The sequence below is a fragment of the Danio rerio genome, chromosome 3, assembly GCF_049306965.1.
Source record: "Danio rerio strain Tuebingen ecotype United States chromosome 3, GRCz12tu, whole genome shotgun sequence".
Taxonomy (NCBI): Eukaryota; Metazoa; Chordata; class Actinopteri; order Cypriniformes; family Danionidae; genus Danio; species Danio rerio.
The window spans coordinates 28858877-28886300 of NC_133178.1; the positions used below are offsets into that span (position 1 = coordinate 28858877).

General features: G+C 35.6%; 1 protein-coding gene across 5 annotated transcripts in view; it reads right to left on the reverse strand.

Annotated features, from left to right (window-relative positions):
- ppfia3 (PTPRF interacting protein alpha 3) overlaps window positions 1–27424 on the reverse strand; it is an 84435-nt gene that overhangs the window by 22090 nt on the left and 34921 nt on the right. For all 5 annotated transcript variants that reach the window (XR_012401042.1, XR_012401041.1, XM_073944550.1 and 2 more), the window contains 14 exons: window positions 26399–26533; window positions 26226–26309; window positions 23709–23840; window positions 19667–19729; window positions 19471–19550; window positions 12957–13122; window positions 10621–10814; window positions 8196–8436; window positions 7965–8098; window positions 6002–6153; window positions 5234–5327; window positions 5075–5156; window positions 4212–4412; window positions 1460–1522 (listed from right to left, as the gene is read on the reverse strand). Coding sequence is in view for 3 of the 5 variants with exons in the window: in XM_073944550.1 (XP_073800651.1) it covers window positions 1460–1522; window positions 4212–4412; window positions 5075–5156; window positions 5234–5327; window positions 6002–6153; window positions 7965–8098; window positions 8196–8436; window positions 10621–10814; window positions 12957–13122; window positions 19471–19550; window positions 19667–19729; window positions 23709–23840; window positions 26226–26309; window positions 26399–26533 (1821 nt within the window). In the remaining 2 variants the exon portion in view is untranslated. The remainder of the gene's footprint in view (window positions 1–1459; window positions 1523–4211; window positions 4413–5074; window positions 5157–5233; window positions 5328–6001; window positions 6154–7964; window positions 8099–8195; window positions 8437–10620; window positions 10815–12956; window positions 13123–19470; window positions 19551–19666; window positions 19730–23708; window positions 23841–26225; window positions 26310–26398; window positions 26534–27424) is intronic.

Consider the following 27424-nt stretch of genomic DNA (forward strand, 5'->3'; position numbering starts at 1 on the left):
CAAATACTAAATTAATACACGTGGAAAAAATAATAACATAAATAAAACAAAATAAATGCTTTTTCTTACTTAGATTTTACTTAGTTTATAGCCTAAAAATCTTCTAAAATTAAAAAGCATTTTCTAGACAAGCAAAAAATATTGTTTTGTCTGAAGAAGCAATATGCCAAATTTAGTGAGTTTTTTCATAAAACCACTCCAATATTCTGCCAAATGGGGTGAGCAAAATATTCATGTTTTTCCATTTGAGTTTTGCTTACCCCATTGGCAGATTCTTTTGCTTGATTAATAGAAAAACTTAATATTGTCATATTATTCCTTAAAACATGACAACATGTTTTGCTTGTCTAGAAAATGCTTATTGGTTAAATATTCGGACTAAAAACAAGACAAAAAGTGTTTAAGTAAGAAAAGCATTTTTAACAGTGTGAATATACATTTTCAGGTTTTATGTACTGTAGTGACAAGATCCGCCTATGCATGAAACTCAGTCCTGTCACCTTTGATCCACAACTTCTGCAAATGGTACTGAGTGGGAAATGTATGGGCGAACTATTCATTTAAATGCATTTTAAGCGCACATTATTCAGATGTCACATCTGCTTGATGCAAACTGGTACATCCTATTTACTATATCCTGGCACATCTATATCCTATTCATCCAAACACAAATGAGTGTCGTAGTCACTTTGAACATTGGTACATTCTTAAGTTTGCGGATGACACTATAATTGTAAATTTGTTGGTTTTTGAGGAGGGAGAAGATGAACCTGTTGTTGGGTATTTTACAAATTGGTGTTAAGAGGCTCTTCTACATCTGAACACAAAACTATGATTGATAATCCATTAAATTTTAAAGCAAATACTGAAAGACTATGTAGGACAGACCAACAAACACTTTGTTGTCTGTGAAAATTAGCAAAGTTTAATATTGATAAGACTCTAATGGTGGCATTTCATAAGGCCTATATAGAATCCATTTTATCCTTTTCATTAATTTGTTGTTTTACTTCTTCAAAAGTAAAACAGACGAACTCAAAAGTGCCGAGGTTATCCTATTTGTATGAAATCCAAATGTTAAAGAAAGCCCATCAGATTCCATCTGATATATCCCATCCTCTTTTTAATTCATTTCAAATACTTCTCACTGGATCTCTGTATAGGGTCTCTTTTTCAAGGACCAACAGATTTAAATTTTCATTTGTCCTTTATGTGATTGATTTGCTGAATTTTAATAGGAAGAGGTAGTTGCTGTTTTTGATACCATTAATGTTGTTTAATGTCTATTAATGTTGCCTTAAATGTGTGGTATGATATATGGGTTGTAAATCTAGTATGCTGCAGAACAAATTGCCCCAAAAGGGGACAATAAGGTTTACAGTAACAGCAACTGGTAAATAAATAAAAGCAATGTAAACAAAAAGTACTGACAAAATGCAACGAAAATGAGGTTACTAACTGGTTTGGTTGCTGCAGTCAGGGACTCCATCTCAGCGTGGGTCATCCACACGTTACTGGTGGACTGTGTAAGACAAGAAAAAAACAACACAAACACACACAGTACAGATATCAGGATTATTGTTCAGTAGAAAAATGTGGAGTGGGGTGAAAATGTCTGAAATCACTTTGAAAATTTCAAAGGTCATATATTTAATCCAGTTCTGTAGACACAACATACAGTATTTTAACAAATGAAATAACTCCCCTATAAAAAATCTGGTAGTGGCAACCACATTTACAAAACTTCTATGCATGGTGAACAAGTAGTTGTTAATAGCATATTTAAACATGTATCAGAGTCGTGTCTCTCTTCTAAAAGTATAATACAAGGAATGATGTATGTTTCGACTCATTAGTGTTGCTAGATCTTGCTAGAAAACAAAACAAAACAAAAACAAAACAACAAAATGTTTATCCTGAAAATAATTCACATACCAACATATCATGATCTAGACCTGACTACTTTATTAACCTCATTAACTGGATCCTTTAAGCCCAAAAATGAATAATGAGCTTTTCTTAAAATAAGAGGACATGGCAACATTTCAAGTTGGCACTCTGTGAAGCACCTCATTCAAAGGTGGATTCGCTGAAATCACAAACTAAAATGAGATATGGGTATCTGTAATATTACTTTGGTCGAAAAAAGTGTATGATAGTTACCTTTCTATACTATGCTAAGCTAATGCTTTGGTTTCAATCATAATTCAGGTGCAAGTCCTGTTTTGCACAAACATGGAATGATAATTACATATTTAAGCATTTGTTGCTCCTGAATCTTTGTATGTGGCCAACTCTGCTGTAAATGAGGACTTTTATGCTATTTTAATAAGCATAACAAAGTAATCATATGATTTTTAAATCATCCCAGTCAACTTGAACACAGATCCGAACATTCTGACATTTACATTACTGTTCAAATGTTTGGGGTCAGTAAATGAAAGTTTCTGAAGGAAATTAATGTTCAAAATCCATCAAACTGAAAACAATAAATATTTTATATAATCATTTTGATTGATTAAAATATAACTAGTGTAATTTTAACAACCTTGAAAAATGTTTATGTTTTTTACAAAGATACTTAGCAGCACAACAGAATGTTTATTAATATAAAAATATTTTTCCTGACCACTAAAATTGGCATGTTTTCATGCCACTGAATACTGGAGCAATGACTAAAGTTCTGGAACAAGCTTTCACATGAATACACACAAATATGATATGCACTCACCGGCCACTTTATTAGGTACACCCGTCCAACAGCTGGTTAACGCAAATTTCTAATCAGCCAGTCACATGGCAGCAACTCAACGCATTTAGGCATGTAAACATGGTCAAGACAATCTGCTGCAGTTCAAACCGAGCATTAAAATGGGGAAGAAAGGATTATTTAAGTTACTTTGAAGTTGGCATGGTTGTTGGTGCCAAATGGGCTGGTCTGAGTATTTCAGAAACTGCTGATCTACTGGGATTTTCATGCACAACCATCTCTAGGGTTTACAGAGAATTGTCCAAGAAAGACAAAATATCAGTGAGCATCAGTTATGTGGGTGCAAATGCCTTGTTGATGCCAGAGGGCAAAGGAGAATGGCCAGACTGGTTACAGCTGATAGAAAGGCAACAAGAACTCAAATAACCACTCGTTACAACTAAGGTATGCAGAAGAGCATCTCTGAACACACAACATTTTTATCCTTGAGTTAGATGTTTTACATCACCAGAGGACCACACCAGGTGCTACTCCTGTCAGCAAAGAACAGCAAAGTGCGGCTACAATTGGCACAGGCTCACCAAGATTGGACAATAGAAGATAGGAAAAGCGTTGCCTGTTCTAATGATTCTTCTACTGCGACATTAGGGTTAGAATTTGGCCTTAACAACATGAAAGCATGTATCCATCTTGCCCAGTATTAACAGTTCAGCCTGCTGCTGGTGGCGTGAGGGTTTGGGGCATATTTTCTTAACACACCTTATGCCCATTAGTGCCAACTGAGCATCGTGTCAACGCCACAGCCTACCTGAGTATTGTTGCTAACCAAGTCCATCCCTTTATGACCACAGTGTCCCCATCTTCTGATAACTACTTTCAGCAGGATAACACACCATGTCATAAAGCGTGAATCATCTCAGACTAGTTTCTTGAACATGACAATGAATTCACTGTACTCAAATGGCCTCCACAGTCACCAGAGCTCAATGCAATAGAGCACCTTTGGGATGTGGTGGAATGAGAGATTTGCATCACGGATGTGCAGCCGACAAATCTGCAGCAACTGCGTGATGCTATTATATCAATATGAAGCAAAATCTCTGAGGAATTTTCCAGTCACTTGTTGAATTCATGCCAGGAAGGATTAAGCCAGTTCTGAAGGCAAAAGGGGGTCCAACCCGGTACTAGTAAGGTGTACCTAATAAAGAGGCCGTGAGTGTATATATCATGGAAAAACAGTTATTTTAAATCAGTTATAATTTATTAAAGTACTATTTTTATATTAGACTTTTTCATAAAAGAATGAAAATCCCCAAACTTTTTAACTTTAAATTCAGGCTGTTTTTGCTGAAAATCTTATTTGTTATGAATATACTGTATTAAATTAAATACACTGTAGAACAAAACAATTTTCATTTATGGTCTCAGCCATTTAGACCCCACTGTATAATGATCAAATTTGGCATTGTATTAAAGCATATGTGAGTGCATGTAAGCGTACGGAGCGTGTGCTAGCCGGGGCTGAGGGGCTGGTCAGGGACACCATCTCTTGAATGGCCAGTCTCAGTTTGAGGCGGTGCAGAGGGTTACTGATGCCGATCTCTCTCTGGATCTCTGTGTCAGACAGGTTTGCCATGATGGCTCCACTCTTCACGTTTGCACGACATGCTGCTACGTACCACGCCGGCATGCCCACCCACAGCTGACAGAGAGAGAGGAGAGATGTACAAAATACGTCAGTAACACTTTAAAATAATGGTCCAAAATAATGGTCCATGCTTTAGAGGATTATTCATAGTTAAGGTTAGTAAATAAACATTAACTAATGCACCATTATTTTAAAGTGTTACCAATATGTCTCATATAGCACATAGAAGTAACAGAACAGAAGCAGATAGAGGGAAATTTAAATAAAATATTAATTAGATTCAATGCAACTTATCAAAGTTCATTTTTAAAGCACTTTTTAAGGAATAATAGGTGCTCACCGGAGTGCTCAACAGTTCAATAGAAACAAAAGAATCATAAAAATAATAAAACATAAAAGTATAATACAATGGAATAAAAAATGTGAATAAAATAAACTTAAATAAAATAATAAGACATTAAAAAATATAATAAAATGGAATAAAAAAAATTGAATAAAAAAGGATAAAACATGAATAATTGTTGGAGCTAAAACAACAAAATATAATTGATATAATGGAATAAAAATACTAAAAATTAAATTAAATTAAATTAAATTAAATTAAATTAAATTAAATTAAATTAGATTAGATTAGATTAGATTAAATTAAATTAAATTAAATTAAATTAAATTAAATTAAACATTTTAAGCAAGACTGGTAAGATATGGAGTCATACTTCCAGCCAGGAGACAACAGTGGGTCCATCCCAGGATGCAAAGGGCAGACCCTGTCGACATGCTTCCTCCAGCAGCTCATGCCTAAAGAAAGAAAGAGGTGCTCATTCAACAGAAAGACTTACATACTGAGAGAGAAGGGAGGAAGGAGTAAAACGTACTTCTTCTTGCTGCGCCGGTCCTTGTCTACCGGACCGGCCATCTTAGTGAGTCCGAGGGGATCCACAGTGCCCAAGTCATCTGAAGGGGTTGAGGCTGAGTAACACACAAAGGTTAAGAGTGATGACAATCCCTCTCCTGTAATCTTTTATTACAGAAATCTGTTTACCTTAATTGTATTGTTCAATATTAATATTGAATTATTATGTATATACAACTTCTTTTATTTCTTAAAAATATATTTAACATTTAATTAGATACGATTGAATTGTTTGTTTATGTTCTCAAAATGCACTTTCTGCAGATTTACACTACACTTCGACTCAGATATACAATACACTACACTGCTCTTTAAAGTTTTAGATGACAGTATGCATTGATGATATCTATTTCAAATACATTTAGCTTTTCTGAACTTCATATTTATAAAAATAATGCTGCCAGAAATATATTTAAAAAATCAAAATACGAAGAAAATGATATTACAATTTTCTTTTTCAGCAAATCTGAATGATCAAATGATGATTTATGCTAATATCAATAGTCAAATAATGATATTGATAAGCAATCAACTAGCATGTAGCAAGTCCTGTTCAATGACTTTGACAAACATAAATGTTATTAGATATTCTTTACTTAACCAAAATGTCACTCAGCCCTTTAATATATCCAGTGTCATTAACAAATGTTTCTAACTTTGTGAAGGCTTTTTCAGAATCATTTTAAAATATCACTTGATTTTCTTGCAGTGTTATTTCATTTCGACTCACCCAGAGATGTTGATTCACGCCCAGGCTGACCCATTCGGACCTTGTCCTTCTTTCCAAAGAGCCGACCAATGGAAGACTTGATGCTTTTCTTTTTACTGGCCTTGTGGAGGGAGTCCTGGCTGCTGTTTGAACTGCTGCCATCAGCTGAGAGGCTGCAATCCACAGAGACATGTCACTTCACTTGTGCAAAAATATTTAGACTGAAGCATAAAGGGAAAGACGTTTTGTACAGTGCAAGCTCAAAATAGTCCTGTGCAAGGATGTACACAATCAGTCAAAGTCATTTTTTTGTTTCAAAAAATAAGTGTATTCTGTTCACCAAGGCCACATTTATTTGGTCAAAAATTCAAATCTGTAAAATTGTGAAATGTTATTATCATTTAAATTAATTGTATATTTTTGCACTTATTTTTTGAATGTAGTTAATCAATAATTAAATTGATACCTGTGAAGTTTCAGCATCATTAATTCAGTGTAACATGATTCTTCAAAGTTCCGTCTAATATGATGATCTGCTGCTCTAGAAATATTTATTATTGTCAGTTTTGCAAACTCTTAAGCTGCATATTTGTTTGGAAACTGGGATATAGAACCATTCAAAAGCACCATTAAAAGTGTATTTACCTTTACTTAGCAATGAACACTTAAATTGTTCATAAAAGAGAGATATTTAGTATTTAACAAGGTTAAAATTAAGGATTATTTTATTTTAAGATCTCTAGAAACATTCTCTGATCCTCTGAACTGATCACTGTGATCCTTGATCATTGGTATGAGTTCAATAAAATCAAAACAATAATAAAACATAACAAAATATAATATAATGGAATCAAAATAGTGAATAAAATAAAAAGATAAAAAATAACGAAATATAAACTTATGGAATTAAACAGTGAACAATAATATTAATATATAAATGTTTTTTATATATATTTTCCCTAATTTCTGTTTAATGGAGAGAAGATTTTTTTCACATTTTTAAACATAATAATTTTAATAACTCATTTCTAATTACTGATTTAATTATCTTTGCCATGATGACAGTGTATAAAATTTGACTTGATATTTTTAAAGACACTTCTATACAGCTTAAAATGACATTTAAAGGCTTAACTAGGTTAATTAGGTTAACTAGGCAAGTTATTGTATAACGATGGTTTATTCTATAAGACTATCAAAAAATAAAACTCAAAGGGGCTAATAATTTTGACTTTTAAATGGTTTTTAAAAAAATAAAAACTGTTTTTGTTTTAGCCGAAATAAAACAAATAAGACTTTCTCCAGAAGAAAAATCTTATCAGACATCCTGTGAAAATTTCCTTTCTCTGTTAAACATCATTTGAGAAATACTTTAAAATGAGAAAACTAATAAAAAGGGGGCTAATAATTCTGACTTAAACCATTTATATTTGACTTTTACTGTATTTTTAATCAAATAAATGCAGCCTTGGTGAGCAGAATAGACTTCTTTTAAAAACATTAAAGTCGCAAAAAAATGGAAGTTAAGATTGTGCTTTTTCTCTATTATCATGACTTACATCCACTTAAAACAATCTTGAAATAAATAAAAAATGTAGGGCAGTGCATTATTTCATTCTTTGGGAACTGATTGAACTGTTGAAAGATAGTCATTGCCAACAAATGGAAGGAAGATTGACAAATGGACAAATTCAGGGCAGAAACAAAACACCCAATTACATTCATGACCTAATGTAAATCCATGTGACCAGAAAGTGAACAAAGTCATTTTGAGAAGGAGGGAAGATTATTGTATTTGATTAAAGTTTATGAGGGCAAAAATATTTGCACTAAAATAATGAAGTGCACAGTTTATAAAAAACACTACTATGAACACAAAAATAAGAGGTGTAAATTTCAATATCATTGCAAATTTAAAAAAAAAATCGTATTGATCTCAAACGTTTGACCAGTGCTTTATAATGGGCCGGGTTGATAAACACACCTGCGAAACTCGCGACTGTCATCCAGCAATGCACCAGGGTGAGTGTGTGTCATCCTGTCCAATCGTAGCGCACGAGGGGTGGGAGGAGGGGTGGAGTCCAGTAGGGCCAGAGACCTGTCGTCCTCCTTGTTGTTCTGAAAAGCAGAAGATAAACACCATCAGCTTTTAACATGATGATATTTGAGTGTAACAGCAGGACTTGTTAATGATCCAGCACACGCTCGCTCTTGCCTGTCTGTCTGTCTCGCGTGCGGGGGAATGGGGCAGGCGGGGTGTGGAGTGCCCAGAGCTGGGCGGAGAGGGTGAAGCCAGGGTGGAGGATGTGAGGGATGGGGGGATGAACCCCCTTCCTGTGCTGTCCCGTCCCAGAGAGGTCGGGGGAATGGGAGGCCCGTCCAGAGCCACGCTGCTGACTCTGCTCTCGATTTCTTCAGCACGAAGCTCTGTGCTCTCCTTCTCTTCCTGAATCAGCCTGAAGGAAACATGAAAGGAGTGTGAGACGAAGGTATCAAGAAACCTTTTCAAAGACCACCTAAATGGAATTTACATCCATTCATTTTCTTTTGGCACCAGTGTATTAAACCGCCAACTACTCTGGCATATGTTTTACCCAGCTTCCAGCAACAACCCAGTACAATCTTGTGCTGGGAAATGGAATTTACATTTCATTGTTTATTTTAAGGCGGCATGGTGGCTCAGTGGTTAGCACTATCACCTCACAGCAAGAAGGTCGCTGGACCAGTTGGGATTTCTGTGTGAAGTTTGCATGTTCTGCCCATGTTTACGTGGGTTTCTTTCAGGTGCTCCAGTTTCCCCAACAGTCCAAAGACATACACTATAAGTGAATTGGGTAAAACAAAACTGGCCAAAGTGTATGAGTGCCAGTGTGAATGTTAGAGAGTACAAGTGTTTTCCAGCACTGGGTTGCAGCTGGAAGGACATCCGCTGTGTAAAAAATATGCAAGATTAGTTGGCCGTTATTCCACTGTGCTGACCCCTGATAAATAGGGGATTAAGCCGAAGGTAAATGAATGAATGTTTATTTTGAATGCCTGGGGATATTTCAAATATATGGAAAAAACATTTAGAATCCTACAAATTCAAAAGCTCTTAAATATTACTAATGGAGCATGCAGTGTAATTTATCTTAAAATTGGTTGGGAAAAGTGCTGTAATATTTATGAAATAATAACAACAGATAGCTCCAATTGAAAAACTACAACTAAAATAAAACTTTTAAAAAGACTTTTGTGTGTATTATTAAACAAATTATTTAAATGAACTGAATTCATTTTTAAATAATTGTCCAACAATCTATAATCCGCTTAGTGCTAACTGTAGTCTACCCTAATAAATAAAGGGTGATTCTAAAAGAATACCATAACTTTGAAAATCGAGAACGCTGCAGAGAAAAATAGGAGAGCTAAGCTCTTTCTGTCGTCAATTTAAGAAAGCTCTGAAGTTTCACAATGAGGAACTAAAAGAAGGAATAACTGCAGCTATCTCAACTGGTACACTCAAGATGTTACAAAGAGTTTGGAATGAGTTTGAGTATCTGGTTGATGGCACTTGAGTGTCTGGAGGGGGTCATATTGAACATCTATGAACTTGTTTTCTACTGAAAAAAAAAAAAAACTTTGTTAAATACTCTTCACATTGATTAATTACTCAAGGTTCCATCATTTTTCTTTGATTAAATACAGATTTTTTTTTAATGTTGTGGTATTCTTTTTGAATCACCCTAATTAAACTAATCAAACTGACTTTAAACACTTTTACAAATGATACATATTTCAAATTAATTCTATTAAGAAATTTCTATTCATAAAATATCACAGTTGTCACAAATATATTTAAAAATTAAGAAATATTACTGAACATCCATACGAGAACTTTGGAACTGCAGAAAATTCCATCACTAAAATAAATAAATATTAACATACAATTAAAAAATTATTAAATATTATATTTTTAAATAAAAATATAAAATGTTACTCAAAACTAACTAAGTGAATAAATAAATAAATAAATAAATAAATGTAAATAAATAAATAAATGTTAAATCGCAATGTTTTATTTTATCAAATATATGCAGTTTTTGGTAGGCATTCCTTTTAAAAACATTAAAAAATAATTCAAGTCCCCAAAGTAACAGGGTTTCCCTAAGTCAGTTTGAAAACTAGTCTCCTACAATTTACCCTCTATACTGAGCTCTCCTGCCAACCTGATTTCACTAAGTAGGACATGTTCCTGGATTAACATCTATGTTGATTCTGAAACAACATTCCAATCAGCCAATCAGAATTAAGGGGATATGTTTATCATTTATGTTATGTTTAGGCTTACGGTTAGGTATATGCATTTCTACATGAGTGTTATACAACTATTATTCCCCCTCTGATTTAGGGAATGATTTACAGTTATAGTTGGGTTTAGGGGCGGGGAATAGGTATTAATTACATTTTCCAACAAAAATGATGTTCCAGGATCAACATAGAAGTCGCACTTGGCTAAATCATGATGTGCGAGCTTTCCTTCTGCACTTTCCCATCATCCTCCCATTCAAGGCCCTCTCAATTTCAACTGTCTTCCACATTAAATAAAAGTTTGTTTTTCCAAGTCGTCCTCAAGGTCTCTCTGGCTGCAGTGAACTCACTTTATTTCTTTGTTGATGGCCTCCAGCTGCTCCTGCAACATGATAGCGAGGGTCTGCACATCTGTCTGGCCGCTCGGTGAGAGCAGCTCCGAGCCGAAAAGCGTCTCGCGGTCCTCTTCATCATCAGAACACCTGTCCTCCACACCGCCCTCGAAACCAGAGCCCAGCAGCGCTCCGCTTTCCCAATCGCCATACTGAAGCAGACCAACATAAGACATCACTTCTTCAAATATCAAATTAAATCATTCTGTTCATCTCTTAGTAAATGTAGAGATCAGAGGAATCAGAATTGGCTGGATTTTGATTCAAATGTTCAATCCTCAACTGGCCATTTTTTGGCATTCTGTATTACTTTAATAAATGTAACAACTTTTTACATTTGTTCAATCCACGCTTCTGTGATTTAGTGATGTTTCTCAGCAAATAAAAAGATTGTACAGATGTAACTTTTGTGTTTGTGAAGTTTTCATATTAGCTTTTGTTTAGGCAATTGCTTGGAGTTTTAAAGGGCACCTATTTTAGATCAGTTTCTGGTGTCTCTATTATGTGTCTGTAAAGTTTCAGCTTAAAATACCCAGCAGATTATTTACTATAGCCTCCAGAATTTACTCATTTTGGTGTCTGAGTATAATGTAGCTGTTTTTGTAGCCCGTGGCTATATTGTAAATGGAGCTTCTTCTCCCTGCCCACCGCTCCCATGTGTGTTTCTGCTTTTTATCATGCGCTATGTCAGATAAACAGCAGTCAGTGATATTTGTGGTGGAGTTTATTCAAGCCTTTCTGAAATGATCACACAAATGTCTTTTGCAGTACACACACACAGACATATGCAAGTTTACTGACACCATGCGGCCGTGGTGATAATAGCAGTTAAGAATTGTATAGTGATTTTACTCTCTTTATATTTAAAAAAATAAATGATTTAAACTTAAAATTGATAAAAAACACAGAAAGTTGAACAGATATTTTAATCCCAGTTTCTTTGCAAATAAATGTTTTTTGGACATGTGTATACATGTTGTTAAAGATACATGGTGCCTGTCTATGAATTCGGTGGGCGGGGAAAGCTGCACTCTTACGTCACGTTGCGGCGGGCCTTAAAATCACTGGGATTTGAATACTATTTTAACCATCAGGAAATTTTAATAAAAAAAAACCTTTTGGGTTTACACCACTCCAATATGACAGTGGACACACTATACCTACACACAGTTCTCTCCAAACAGCTTACAAAAGTTGATTTTCATCAATTTTTAAAAGGTCAAAAATAATACAAGTGCAGGATATATGTCAATTTCATCTGTGAAAACCTCTATTTAAAGCTAGAGTAAATAACAATACTTTCTAAATACCAGTTTCAATTAGGATTGCAGTATCTATTGAACTTATTCTGCTATACAAAAGTGCGATGTCTCATTTTTGCCATTGTTTCAGAACTTTCGATTCAGTCGCAAATGGGAGGAACGACTAAAATTTGCTCAACAAATGTGTGTTTGTGAATATACATAAAAAGTAGAAAAGTAAAATATGAAAATATCAGTTTGCAACATCAAGCAGCTTAACAAGCTGTTTTAATGTCTAAAAATCAATGGGAGTCAATGAGACTGGAAGTCTCCAGCCAAAAAGATTCAATTAGTCACTCCAGCTCATACATGAGGACCAGGTCATTAGGGTCAGCCATGGTCTTTAGTAAAATTCAGACTAGAGCTGCACAATTTTGGAAAAATTTGCCATTGCAATATTTAGTTTTTCTGCAATAAACATTATATTGTGATATGAATACAACTTTTGTTTGGAAGGAATTTATTCATGTAGATCATTTGCAATGATTTTGTAGGGCACGGAATCATGCATGAAATATAATAACTAATTGCTTACTGTAATTATTGGCAGTTTTTTATGCAGAATGTCTACTATTTTTGTTTGTAAAGATATGTTTTTGTATCTGAATTTCACAAAGCTGAAGTCAAATAATTGTTTTACTCTTTATTTTTAATTATATAATTTCATTTCATTTATAATATATACTTTTTTAAAGTTGAAAAATCTGTGTGGGAATCTGACAGTTTGCTGTAAAAAACTGCAAATGGAATCAACTTTAAAAAAAATAGAGAATGGTGCATAACTAATCAAGTGCATTTAACAATGTTTTTTTTTATATTGAATGTTATTTTTATTTAATTTGTTCATAATTTACTTTATTTATTCCCCATAATCCAGTTTAAATACACTGAAAAAAAAGATTTATTAGACCTACCAAAGGCAACTGGCCACAGACAATCCACATGAGCTGAATTTAAATAAACAAACCAAATTTAGTTTAACAATGTTCTTACTTTGCTTGCATCCTCCCTGGCACCACTCCAGCGTCCACGATGAGTCCGTCTGACCACACCCCCTGTGCCGGTGTTTCCATAATGCTCTAGGTGAGTGGTGGAGCCGGCAGGAAGTGACCCGCCTCCTTGAGAGTACCTCAGCTCTAGAGCACTTCCTGGCAGAGATCTAAAGGAAAACAGTCAAAGCCAAAGTTACAGGCAACATAACATTAGCCGGTTTTAACAATCTAAATGATTCCTGATGGGTAAAATCACCTCATATTCCTAAACAAATACCCTGTTAATCGACATAACCCACTGTTCAATTTTTTGGTGGGCTGACTGGGCTCTAAAATGTTTTAATGTTCCACTAAGCTACAGTTATTTAGAGGGTTGGGTATCACTTGGGGATATTTCAATAAAGGTGCTAAATTGATACTTTTAAAATGATAAGATAATGATATGATTAAGGTGTTTACATGAGTTGTTCCTCTTATAATTTTTATTTTTGTTATTATTTATAGCATTATATTTTAAAATGAAGTTTATTACTGTGGTAACACTGTGTGTCAGTGGCTACTAGCTTCCAACCTTTTGCTAAATATCTTCTTTCATGATCAACAAAGGATGACAGAGTTTTCGATTTTGAATTTAAGTAAAAAATTAACAAAAATATTTGTAACAAACTTGATAAATCATCTTAAAAGACCATGTTTGACAATTTATTAAGTATGTCACAGATTTATTTTTTTTTTCAAAATATATTTATTTGCATTTGTTTTGAACACATAATACATTTAAATAAAAGAGAAAAAACACACATAAGAGAACCTTGCAGAACTTTAACCCCCCCCCCAAAATAATAATAATAAATAAATAATAATTAAAAAAATAATAATAAATGAATAAAAAAACAAATTAAAAAAAAAAAAAAAAACTCTCGCTAGTTTCCGTACACCAGCATTCACAGCCATCCAATTTACAGTTTAACCTTTTACCTTCACTGCGTATTTAGTAATTTTAGGAGATCACATTATGTAATGGAGATACACAATACGAAGAAGAAGTGAATGTTGAGTATTAGTCGTCCATCCCTGTCAAGTCCTCTTGGTTACAATAGCATAAAAATGGAGTCCAAATATTGTAAAAGTCTTTAAGTTTCCCTTTAACTGCATAAGTCAGTTTTTCCATGGCGAGGTTGTTAGTCATTTCTTTAATCCAGAGTATTGAGGAAGGACCTTGCATCTCCTTCCATTTTAAAGCAATAGCCCGTTTGGCCTGAAGCAAACTAAAGTCAATTAGTTTGCGTTTACTGGCGCTCACCACAAAATTTACTGGATATATATGAAATAGACAGAGTTTGGGATCACAAGGTACATTTTCTTCAGTCAGTTTACCAATCATAACCAGAATACTCTTCCAAAATGTTTGAATCTCAGTACACTCCCACATACAATGATAAAGGGTTCCAATATCTTGTTTACATTTTAAACAGCTGTCAGGAATATTTGGGTTGAACTTATGTAATTTAACCGGGGTAATGTATGTCCGCATGAGCCATTTATATTGAAGCAATCTGCATCTAGTATTTACACTATATGTTTGCGCAAACAAACAAGAATCCATCCATTCATCTTTAGAAATATCTTCCTGAAGGTCATTTCTCCATGCGGTTAAATAGGACATTGAACTTTCTTTTGAACCCTCTAAAAGTGTATTATAAAAAAAAGACAGATTGCCTTTATCCCTTAAATGTTTCACAGTATGTTCTTCTATAGTTGACAAAGAGGGCTCTACATAAGTTTTAATTTCAGAGTGTATAAAACTTCTTATCTGTAGATATTTGAAGAAGTGCTTCTGAGGAATATCATATTCTTTCATCAGTTGTTGGAACGACATCATTGTACCATCCTTATATAAATCTTTTACTTGTTTTGCACCCTTATACATCCAATTTTTAAATCCCCCATCATTTCTCCCAGGCACAAACATTGCATTACCCCAAATTGGCGACAGACTTGAGAGTTTAATTGTTTCACCTAAAAAGTCATGAGCTTCATACCATACACAAATAGAATTTCTAAGGAAAGGATTATTTGTATATTTTTTTAGTACTTTAACTGGAGAAGAATAAAGATACATCTGTAATGGAGTTGTTATTTCATTTTTTTCTATATCTATCCATGCTGGAGGGTCTGTTTCTATGAAGTAATACATAGCGGAACATAATTGAGCTGCCCAATAATAGAGTTTTATATTAGGTAGTTTAAGCCCTCCCCGCTCATATGGTAAATAAAGTAGGGACAAACGTAACCGAGGACGCTTGTTGTTCCATATAAACCTTGTAAACATTTTCTTGAGTGTTACAAAGAATGTAGCTGGAAGTGGAAGAGGAATTGACTGAAAGAGATACAAGAATTTAGGTAGAATTGACATCTTTATAATATTTATACGTCCAATCATTGAGATTGGCATTGCATTCCATCTCTCGAGCGAGTCCATGACTTTTTTTAACAATGGGTCATAATTAATTGAAATAATCTCTTTTATATTTGTGACTATCTTAATTCCTAAATACGTAAGCTCTTCTTGTGAATTGAAAAATTGCCTATTGTTTGTATAGTTTCTCTGTTCATCCTTGTTTAGTAATAGCAAGGCACTTTTATTATTGTTAACTTTATAACCTGAAAACTCTCCGAATACTTTTAATAAAGCGTTAAGAGCTTGAATTGAAAGTTCCAGACTACTAAGAAAAACAACAATATCATCTGCAAACAGAGATAAACGGTGTTCTCTCTCACCTATTATTATGCCTTTGATTTCAGGACTACTGCGAATTGCCATTGCAAGAGGTTCTATTGCGAATAAAAACAACAAAGGGGATAGTGGGCACCCTTGACGGGTTCCCCTACTTAAGTTAAATGGCTTTGATATTTGATTATTTGTTATTATTTCTGCTTGTGGATCATTGTAAAGTAATTTGATCCATCTAATATACCCATCACCCAACCCAAATCTCTCAAGCACTTCGAAAAGATACCTCCATTCAATCCTGTCGAAGGCTTTTTCTGCGTCCAACGACAGAATTGCATGGTCCTTGGCCTTTTGTTTTTTAAAAACTATATTTAAGACCCTTCGTATGTTATGAAAGGCTTGCCTTCCCAGCACAAACCCATTTTGATCATTCATGATAAGGTTTGGTATGAACTTTTCAATTCTTTTAGATAGAGCCTTACAGAGAATCTTAGTATCGCAAGACATTAACGATATGGGCCTATAGGAGGATTTTTCATTGGGAGGTTTACCTGGCTTTAATATAAGAGTAATTAGAGCTGATCTCAGGGAGGGGGGTAATATTCCTTTTCCCAAAGATTCATTGAACATTTCAAGTAAGTGTGGTAAAATTTTTCCTGCAAATGTTTTGTAGATTTCCATCGGGAGGCCATCCGGTCCAGGAGCCTTGCCGTTGCACATGTCCTGTAGAGCCTCTGAGAGCTCTTCTATACTTAAATTCTTTTCTAAATTACTTCTCGTCTCTTCTGATAATTTTGGAAATGTAATTTTATCAAGAAAATTATTTTGCCCCTCTAAATTATTGGCAATTTCCGATTTATACAAATTTTCATAGTACAGTTTAAAAATATTATTTATTTCCAATGGGTCTACCGTTTTCTCCCCATTCTCTAAGAAAATCGAATTGATGGCTCTATCTGTTTGTATTTTCTTGATTCTCCATGCTAGAAGTTTTCCTGATTTTTCCCCCTGATCATAATAGGACTGCTTTAGCCACATTAAATTCTTAGATATTTTACTACTCGTTATTTCATTATATTTGGCTTTCAGTACAAGAAGTTCTTTCTGCTTTGAAGGGTCAAAATTACTGAAGAGATGCCGTTCTATTACTTTAATTTGTTTCCCCAGGTCTTCTAATTGTGCCTGATAAATTTTGGATCTGTATCTTGTATAACTTAATATCTCCCCTCTAATATATGCCTTGAAGGCCTCCCATTTAACCGAGGCGCTTGTCTGATTTGTATTAACTAAAAAATATAGATCAATTTTATTATCCAAGAATTTCACAAAATCATGATCAAGAAGCCAACTTGCTTGAAATCGAAATCTGGGAGGTGGGAGTACAAGATTGTCAAATTGGATTGTAAACAAAACAGGGGCATGGTCGGAAAGTAAAATACTATCATACCAACTTTTACCTACCTTCGTCACTAAACCATTGGAAATTAAAAAATAATCTATTCTTGAAAATGTTTTATATGTATTCGAAAAGCATGAATATTCTTTCTTGTTTGGATTGAGATACCTCCATATCTCAACTAAATTTAAGTCAGTCATATACTTCAAGATAGTTTTTTTAGACTGTTGATGGGTATCTACTCCTGAAGAGCGATCATTTATGGGGTTTAGTACACAATTAAAATCTCCCCCTATTACATAATTTCCGGCATAGGCTGAGATAGTGAAAAAGAAATTCTGAAAAAACGAAGGATCATCCACATTAGGAGCGTAAATGCTTATTAAATTAATATGTGATGTCAAAATTGTACCATTAAGAATTATGTATCTCCCTAACGGATCTATATATTGCTGTTTTAACTGAAATGGAATGGATTTGTGTATAAGAATCATGACTCCCCTGGCTCGAGAGGTGAACGATGCATTGAAAACTTGCCCTGGCCATCTCTTAGTGACTCTACTAACATCATCTTTTAATAAATGGGTTTCTTGTAAAAAGATTATGTTTGCTTTCATTTGTTTTAATCGACCTAGTACTTGTTTAAGTTTTACCAAATTATTTAGTCCTCTTACATTCCAGCTGCCAATTTTTATCTCCGAATTATTAATCATTTACCTACTTATATAACCATGTAAATACAACTGTGAGTGGTCGTACCATAAAGAAAGTAAAACAAAAAGAGTGAGAGAAAAAAAAAAAAAAAAAAAAAAAAGGTTAACACAAACGCATACATAAACAACCCCCGCCACCCCCCACCTGCAATCCCCCAACTGGAAAGCATAATAATACCCCTTACAATGAACCTTGGTTATGAAACATGTTAGATCCATGTAATATGGAGCAATTTTTTGCAAGCCTACTCTCATTACTATGGGTCCTGGGCTCGCTAAAGAGGAACATAGCTGGGCTCTGAATTATGTAGAATAAATTCCACTCTATTAAACATCAGTCGAGATTGGACTGACTCGTATGCCTCTATACATGAACTTGTTTACTCATACTGGTGAACATAGTAGAGAACGGAAAAATCTATTTAAACTACATAACTGGTAATGTAATTTGCCGATATTTACCAGTTCTGGTAGAAAATAATCACGTTTAATTCCACGTAAATGTAAACATCTTAACCACTTGAAAAGGAATGAAAAAATGTATCCTTATTAACTAGACACAGTGTTCAAGTCCTGATGAGTCAGCGCTTACTTGTGTCGCAAAGTTTAAATATTGGTTCGTACTGACCGAACAAAATCCTCTGCCTCCGCTACGGTTTTAAAGACATGACGCTGGCCGACGTGCGTGACTATCAGGTGCGCCGGGTAAAGCATCCCATACCGAATTTCCATGCCTCGAAGTTGTGCTTTTACTCCGTCGAACTGTCGCTGTCTCTGACGAGTCTCTGCTGATAAATCTTGAAACAAGCTGATTCGTTGCCCTTCGTATCTTAACTCCTTCATTTTCCTAGCCGCTCTTAAAGCCTTCTCCTTGTCCTGGTAATTCAGGAACTTTATCACGATCGCTCTTGGAGCTGACGGGCGGTTCGGGTTAACTTGTCCTACGCGGTGCGCTCGTTCAATGGCAGGTGGCGATCCGAACTCATCCCTCAAAATCGTAGGGAAAAAATTCTCAATGAAGGCGCACATATTGGACCCTTCTGTTTTTTCTGGCAGGCCAATTAGTCTCAGGTTAGAACGCCTTCCTCTGTCCTCCAAATCCTGCACCTTGTTTCGTAGAAATTCAGTTGTTTCTTCGAGTTTATTTACTTTGTGTTGAAGGGCTGTTACGTCCTCTTCAGCCTGTGAGATCCTCTCCTCAGCCGCTCCAATTCGTTGCGCTTGTGACAGTAAGTCCGTTTTTATGCCGTTTATGGCTTCCATTGTGTCAGTGAATTGTTTTGAACAATCGTCTCTAAAGGATTGAACTGCACGTAGGATATCGTCGTTTGTGGCCGCGTTGTCTTCACTTTGTGGCTCGGTTAGCTTCTTGCTAGCTAACACCTTGCCTTCCTCTTCCATCTGTCCAGATGGCTTAGAATGTTGTGGAAGTTTGATGGTTTTGGGTGGCATTTTTGTCCGTCGAACTTTTAAGTGGTTTTCCAAACGCTTATTATACGAGTTCTAGCCTTTTTGGAAATTTAAACGAACATTCAGTAGCGAGCCCGATTCACGCGTCTTATCAGCTGCACGCCATAACCGGAAGTCTGTCACAGATTTATTAGGTATTAGTTATGACTAAAACCTCCAGCAGGTAAAACATCCCCATGTTATGTGTTTGTATGTGTGCTACCGTGAGTAAGAGGATCCAGGTCTTCCTCTCAGCTGGTCCAGCTCTAGCTGAAGCCTCTCCAGCTCTGCAATTAGTTGATCCTGTGAGGAATAAGACATTAGTATTCAATAATGCAGCCATCTGGACACAGGTCAAGTGAACACAACCTCTTTTTTTCCTTTTAAACAACAGCATGATAGATTAGGGAGGAATGTACCTTGTTTGCTAAGAGATCGTCTTGGATCTTCTTCATGTTAGCGAGTTCCTCAGAAAGAGCGTTCTGTAAGACATTAAACCAGACATTCGTGAAAATTCATTCAACTCTCAGATGCTTCTTATGTAAAGTGATTATCTGTGTATTCCCTGAGAATCCACCTCTGACATTGGCATGGACAGAATCAAGCTAGCAATCGGCAACAATACACAAACAGCTGAATATTCATCCAACAACTAGTCTCATCCTCAGAGCTTCAAAATCAATTCAAGTTTCTTTGTATAGCATTTTTCACAATTATTGTTGCTTTGAGGCAGCTTTATAAATACACATTATTCAATTACAAGTAAAATCAGAAAAGTTAAGGTTATTTCTTACAATAAATTTAACTAATTAACTAGTTACTAATAGATTATAACACTTGAAGTTATTACATATAAATATTGCTAACCTTCAATTATATACAGTAGTACTGTATGTAGTTGATGTCTATAGGTACAGTATATATGTGCTTGTTGTCTTTAAATAGCCCATCTGTAGACACATGAGCTTGAAGTGTTTACAATTGTGACTGTGTGCTTTTCATGATCAAAACTATATCTAAAGCATTTGTTTAAATGTCCCTCTCTAGAACCGTCAGAGCAGAAAACAGCAGGTACAATTTACCAAAGTAATGCGTATTTACTTTCTTGAAATGGCTAAAATATTATCTCATGCTACTATCTTCACAAAGTAATGTCATGACATTATTGTTTTTAGTATGAAGCACACCGAACACACCACTCATGCATGATATTCGAATGCCATCATTCCTGCCATTTTGTGCCTGTAATACCTGTTTAAAGGGATAGTTCACCCAAAACTAAACATTCTGTCATCATTTACTCAACCTCAAGTGATTTCTGTTGAAAACAGAGGGAGATATTTTGAAGGAAGCTGGAAATCTGTATCCTTTTCCTTCTATGGAAGTCAATCTTTACAGGTTTTCATCGTTCTTTGAAATATTTTCTTTTGTGTTCAACAGACGAGAGAAGGTTTAAAAACTAATTGAGGGAAAGTAAATAATGAGTAATCTTTCATTTTTGGGTGAATTAACCTTTTAACATCAGTGCATCACCTTCGGTTATCCATTGTGACCAAAACTTCTATACCTAAAACATAAGCCGAATGAAAATAAAATAAAAAATGATAGGTAAATTTGTAGATTATAGATCTAAATGCCCCATTTAATTCTGTTTTATAACCAAACAAGGGTTGTAACTGAGTGAATGAGAGTGACTTTGTTTTTTACCCTGTGGTTGTTCTAGTGTTAAAAGAATCCAAGAATTTAGCTTGAGGCACTCAGCGTAAATGAAAACACGCACGTCATGCTGATTTTGTAGGGACATCAACTTTAAATCATAAACATAAAAGTTAGTTTATATGGAAAGACCATTTCAAGTTATTTCTGAATAACATTTTTGACTAAATTTGAAGCAAATAAAAATGAATAACAATATAATATTATGGGATATATATTTTTTCCATGACCTTAAAAGAACTTTTTTACATTCCGAGACTTGAAAGGCATCTTGTCTTTTCAGATGCATATTTCACAAACACACAATCATCATTTACTCAAAAAGCTTCAAGCGCTATATGAAATTATTTCTTTTAATAAACACAAAAGATAATGTTAATAATCTCTATATAGTTTAACCTTCAAAACAAAATCATACAGGCTTACAACAGCTTTAAGGTTGAGTAAATGATGAAAGGATTTTTTTCATATTCATTTAATTCTGTGTGTTAAAAAATGTTCTCCAAACCTTCTTCAAGTTTTAAACACCAAAACAGGCCCTTTGTCCTAAATATGGACCAGTAACAGTATAAATTATACTCCCTCAAAGCAAATAGATAAGATTTTTGCTTCTTGTTCAAACTACCTATTTAAAATGAGCTGAATCAAAACGATTCTTGAGGTTATTTTAGGACAATTTAAATAATTTTATGTTTAATCCACAATAATAATAATAATAACAATTAAGTTACAGCTGATTTGTGTTGGACAGCATGAAGGAATTGTTTGGACCCAGTATTTTTTTACAGTGAGTTCACCAAAAATGTAAATGAACCTATGATTTACACAGCATCAATGCATCCTATGTAGATAGGACTTTTTCCCTTCAGTTGAATGCAATCAGAGTTATTTCTGAAAATGTCCTGGCTCTTTCAAGTTCCTTCTGGATGGGTGTTTGTCTTTAACAGCTCAAAACAAGTGCAATAAAGCACATCCATCCATAATAAAAAGACCCACAAAATTGTAAGGCCACTTGCTGCAGAGCTTTTTTGAGTTGACTCAACTTTCAACCCAAGTACTGCACTTGACCTAATTTAAGGTCAACTCAAAAAAGCTCTGCAGATAGTTGCCTTAAGCCTCATTCACACTATGAGTGGCTCTAGCAGCAAAGTGGCAAAGCGACAAGCGAGCATTCATTTTAACGGAGATTGAGTGACCTCCACCAACTACTGGCGACCTCCGTCTACTGTACGTGAGCGACAGAGTGAAACGGCAAAGTTGAGAATCTTCAATTTTATGCAAATGAAAACTGACTTTCTTGAGCGACAGCCAATAGGAGCAACAGTAGAACTCATGTGATCGTCTTTTAGCTCGCACAACCTTGGGCTGGAGGGGGTCTGGTTTGGTGACCACAGGGTTTCATCTTTGTTATCTGCAGATGATGTCGTTCTGTTGGCTTTTTCAAACATGGAACTTCAGCATGCACTGGGGGCGAGGCCATGGTGCTCCACCGGAAAAAGGTGGTTTGCAATTTCCAGGTTGGAGGAAAGTCCTTACCCCAGGTGGAAGAGTTCAAGTATCTTGGGGTTTTGTTCACCAATGAGGGAAGGATGGAGTGTGAGATTGACAGGCGGATTGGTGCAGCGGCAGCAGTAATGTTTTCGATGTACTGGTCCGTTGTGGTGAAGAAGGAGCTGAGGCGAAAGGCAAAGCTCTCGATTTACCGGTCAATCTACATTCCTACTCTCACCTATGATCATGAGCTTTGGGTCGTGACCGAAAGGACAAGATCTCGGAAACAAGCAGCTAAAATGAGTTTCCTTCGCAGGGTGGCAGGGCGCACCCTTATAGACAGGGTGAGGAGCTCTGTCACCCGGGAGGAGCTCGAAGTAGAGCCACTGCTTCTCCACATTGAGAGAAGTCAGCTGAGGTGGTTTGGGCATCTGTTTCGGATGCCTCCAGGACGCCTACCTAGGGAGGTGTTCCAGGCACGTCCCATCAGGCAGAGGCCTCGAGGAAGACCCAGGACACGCCGGAGGAACTATGTCTCTCGGCTTGCCTGAGAACGCCTCGGGATCACCCCAGAGGAGCTGGAGGAAGTGTCTGTGGAGAGGGAAGTCTGGAGTTCTGTCATAAGACTGCTGCCCCCGCGACCCGGCCCCGGATAAGCTGATGAAAATGATGATGATGATGATGATGACGTCTATGTTTTGGGCGTTTGAAGAGAAACACCCACTTGTTGTCATTGTAGGGTTATAAAATAACTCCAATTGGATTTGACTAAATGAAGAAAGGTATACAGGTATAAAGGTATATTTGTATGCACCAAAGATGCCTTGAAGGTGAATAAATCATGGGCTGATTTGAATTTTTAGGTGAACTAACCCTTTACCTACAGCAGTTTACTAGTTAATTTGTAAAATAAGCAGCTTTCCTACACCGTTCCTCAGTCTTCAGTCACACATCTTCTGTTTCTACCATCAAGCGTAAATTACGTTTCAGCCATTCATCATGAGTTGTCTGAGCAGAAATGCACTGAGCACACAACACCTGCTTTTGTGCTGAAAATATGAAGGAGGACACAAGGAGGAAGCCTGGAGCTTCTATTAGGCGCGCACATAACTGAAGCCACATCTGGAGTTTGAGGAAAACTTCAAAGACGTGGTGACATGTCAAGGCTATTTTTCAGCTTTCTCTCGAGGCATGCAGTGTCTTTTTTTTTTTTTTTCAAGAAATCAAATCTGAAATGGTGGAAACGGATCACACCTTCTCCTCGAGGGCAGCCATTCTCTCCTTCAGGTGCAGCTGAAGTCTCTCATTGGACTCGGACAGAAGCTTGTCCACCGTGTCGGAGAGACGTTTATTGTGTTCATCATTCATGCGCTCCCTCTGCCTTGCCTGAGGGAAAATTGAATGACAAAGAAATGAGAAATTAGTTTGTTTAAAAAAAAAACTTAACCTGTGGATCCACCTTAATTAGCGAAGCACTTGAATTCTTTATAAGCATTTATATATATATATATATATATATATATATATATATATATATATATATATATATATATATATATATATATATATATATATATATTACACTAAAAATAAAATATAAAACAAAACACTATTAAGATTAAAACTATATAAAATAACAATACAATAAAAGACGATTAAAAACGTTAAATTGAATTAAATTTAAATTTGATCAATTAGGCATAAATAAATAAATAAATTAATAAATAAATAAATAAGCAAAAAATTGAAATGCCATATATATTTATAAATATATATAAAATATGTGACCCTGGACCACAAAACCAATCATACAAATTGTTGCAAAAGTATATTTTTGGCAAATGCAAAAAATACATTGTGAGTCAAGATGATATATTTTCTTTTTATGTCAAAAAAATTACTGCAAATTAAGGGGATGCTAAACAACAAAGATGAGGATCCATGTGCAGTTTTATTAAGAATTGTCAGGCAGGCAATGGTCAACAGATACAAACAGGAGAATAAGGGTAATCCTTAAGTTTAGCCGAGGTCACAGGCAAAGAGTTGGGATGGCTGACGTGAAACTGACGTTTCAACACAGTGTCGATATCCCGAAATGCAAGTGTTATTAAAACACTGTACCGAATCATGATCCAAGCCAACCAGGTCACGTGGTCAAAGTACTTCGAAACACCCAGACCATGTCAAAGTACAAAGCATCGATCATTTCAGAAGCATATCAAGACCTGGTGAATCTGCGTTTGATTGACAAGGTTGGAAAAAATGTCTCATGTGGCTTAGTGGACCTTTTGCTTGCTAAGATTAACTGTGCTGCAAATTGCCTGAGTTCAAACCCTGACTCGTACAAAAATTCTGAAATTATTACTTAGTGTATTTTCATTCATTCACATTTTTTTCCTTTATTAATCCGGGGTCACCAGAGTGGAATGAACCACCAACTTATTCAGCACATTCTTTTTAAACACACTCGAACCAGCGACCTTCTTGCTGTGAGGCGAACGTGCTACCCACTGCGCCACCACGTCGCCACTTATTGTATTTTAACATTGTTAGTTTTTATGACCAAAACAAGACATATTTATTCACAAAGTGTTTGTACGGATGTTATACCAATGTTAAAACAAAAAACGTTACAAGAATTGAACATTTAAAAACGAACATCTATAGCTGCATCACCCTGGTGTCGAACCCATTATCTCTGCATGCTAGTCAGGAACACACCGCTTCACTAAATCACTTGAAACCTCAACTCTACAACGTGGGGTTTAATACCTCAATTTGCTTAAGAGTTTCGTTGCTGGAGCTGTTCCAGAGCAATACATTAAAAAAAATTACCACTAGGTGTCACTGTAGAAATAGGTTTCGTAACGTTGCGAAGCTTCGACACGTTTGCTTAAACTGTTTCAGTGTTTCATGAAGCCTTTCTTTGCCCACCACTAGTAAAAAGGTTGTTTCGAAGGTTTGACACATTTGCTTCATCCGTTTCAGTGTTTTATGAAGCCTTGTTCTGCCCACCACTAGTAAAGAGGTTGATAGAGACGGCAAACAACGTAAACTAGGAAACAAGGCAAGGGTCAAACTCAAAAAGACTAGGAGAATGCTTCGTAATGTTACAGGTAAACAACAACAAAGAAGTGTGTGTACTGTGTTTATAATCCTAGTAATCACTGAGAATTTCAGCTGTGTGTATGAGTGAGTATCCGGATTATTGTCAGCTGTAGCGGGTGTAGATTGGTGCAAGGCATTGTGGTAGTTGTAGTTCATGTGGTGGCAGATGTGTAGTTCTCCAAAGAACTGCATAGGCTAGAATGTAGGTGATCGTGAAACATACAAATATATTAATTAAAGATCATATTCTATGAAGTGGGTTTGTAAATTTCGTACCATACATATATAAAAAACACAATTTTGGATTCGTAATGTGCATTGCTAAACACTAATAATTTAAGAGCAATTTTTGCTTGGAAAGCTTGGAACGAAACGCTTATTTATTCAGATGTCAAGTGATGCATAAATCTAAATGTTTTTGTGGTCAAGGGTCACAAACTAATTTTTTAAAACGAAAGAATAAATAATAAATAAACGATAAAAAACTAATACATAAAAAATACTCAAAATAATAATATTCATGTCAACTTGATACTTAAATGATTGAAAGAATTATTATGGATTTATTTATGTTTTCATTTTTCATTAAGCTCATCTAAAGGCATATTGAAAATACCTCACTACCAACAAATAAAAAAGCGTAAAGTGTTGATGATGATTCACCCTCTGCAGCTCCTGGTTCTTCTCCTCAAGTTGCGCCTCCAGCTGTCTCAGTCTCTCCTCAAAGTTGCCATGCCGCTCCTCCGCCTAAATTAACAGATCAAGGTTAAAATGTATTTTAACATAGTTCTGACCTTTTCTCAAAGCAAAAAACAGACAAGCAGATCCGAACACACCTTATTGAGCGCCGCCACCCTTTGGGCGAGCTGAGCCTCGATCTCGGGCAGCGTCTCAGCCCTCTGGAGGGTCTGCTGGAGCTTCTGTTTGGCATCATCCAGACGCTCCTGAAGCTGCCGGTTCTTCTCTTCACTCTGAGGTGAGGAGTAACAAAACAATGAGGACAAGGTAATAATAAAAAAACACCAAAAGAAGAATATTCACATTAGGAAAAAATGCTTTGTTTGTGTTGTAAAAGTAATTTTTTTCACTGGAAGGGCCACTAAATAAAGAATTAAAATAAGAGCAAAAATGTTGTCAGGTAAAAAAAAAAAAAAACACTGATTGTGTGTGTATATAAAGTAAAAAAAAAACTATAGTCGATTTTTCACTGCATGGTACAGCACAGTTCTTGTTTCGGTTTGGTTTTACTTGGCTTGGTTTGCATTTCCACTGCAGTTAAAGTGGGGGGGGGGATTATTGCTACAGTTACTCCACCTCTTCTGTCGTGATATCATCGTTTTCATTCATTTTCCTTCGGCTTAGTCCCTTTATTCATCAGAGGTTGCCACAGCGGAATGAACCGCCAACTAATCCAGCATATGTTTTCCACAGCGGATGCCCTTTCAGCTGCAACCGAGTACTGGGAAACACCCATACACACTCATTCACACTTAGTCCCTTTAGGGTCGCCACAGAGGAATGAACCCCCAACTTATCCAGCATGAATGACTGAATCTCTTCAACAGACCATGATGCTGCTATTTCAGATGTCTTTTAAAAATGTCTTAGTCATACAAGCCAACAATACAGCATTAGAAGCTGCAGTTAAATGTGGAGGGTTTAATGTTTCCTGTTGTGTATCTAACGACACTAGTATGACAATTGATAAAGATAATTTTCTCAGACCAATCATGATTAGCAGTGTGCATACAGTACATCATGTTATTGGTGGTAAATCTAGCTTGAAACTTCATCCAAGGTGGAATTTTAAGAAATACTAATTTCATATATTATATGCCATATATTAAACTAGACTGTGCCAA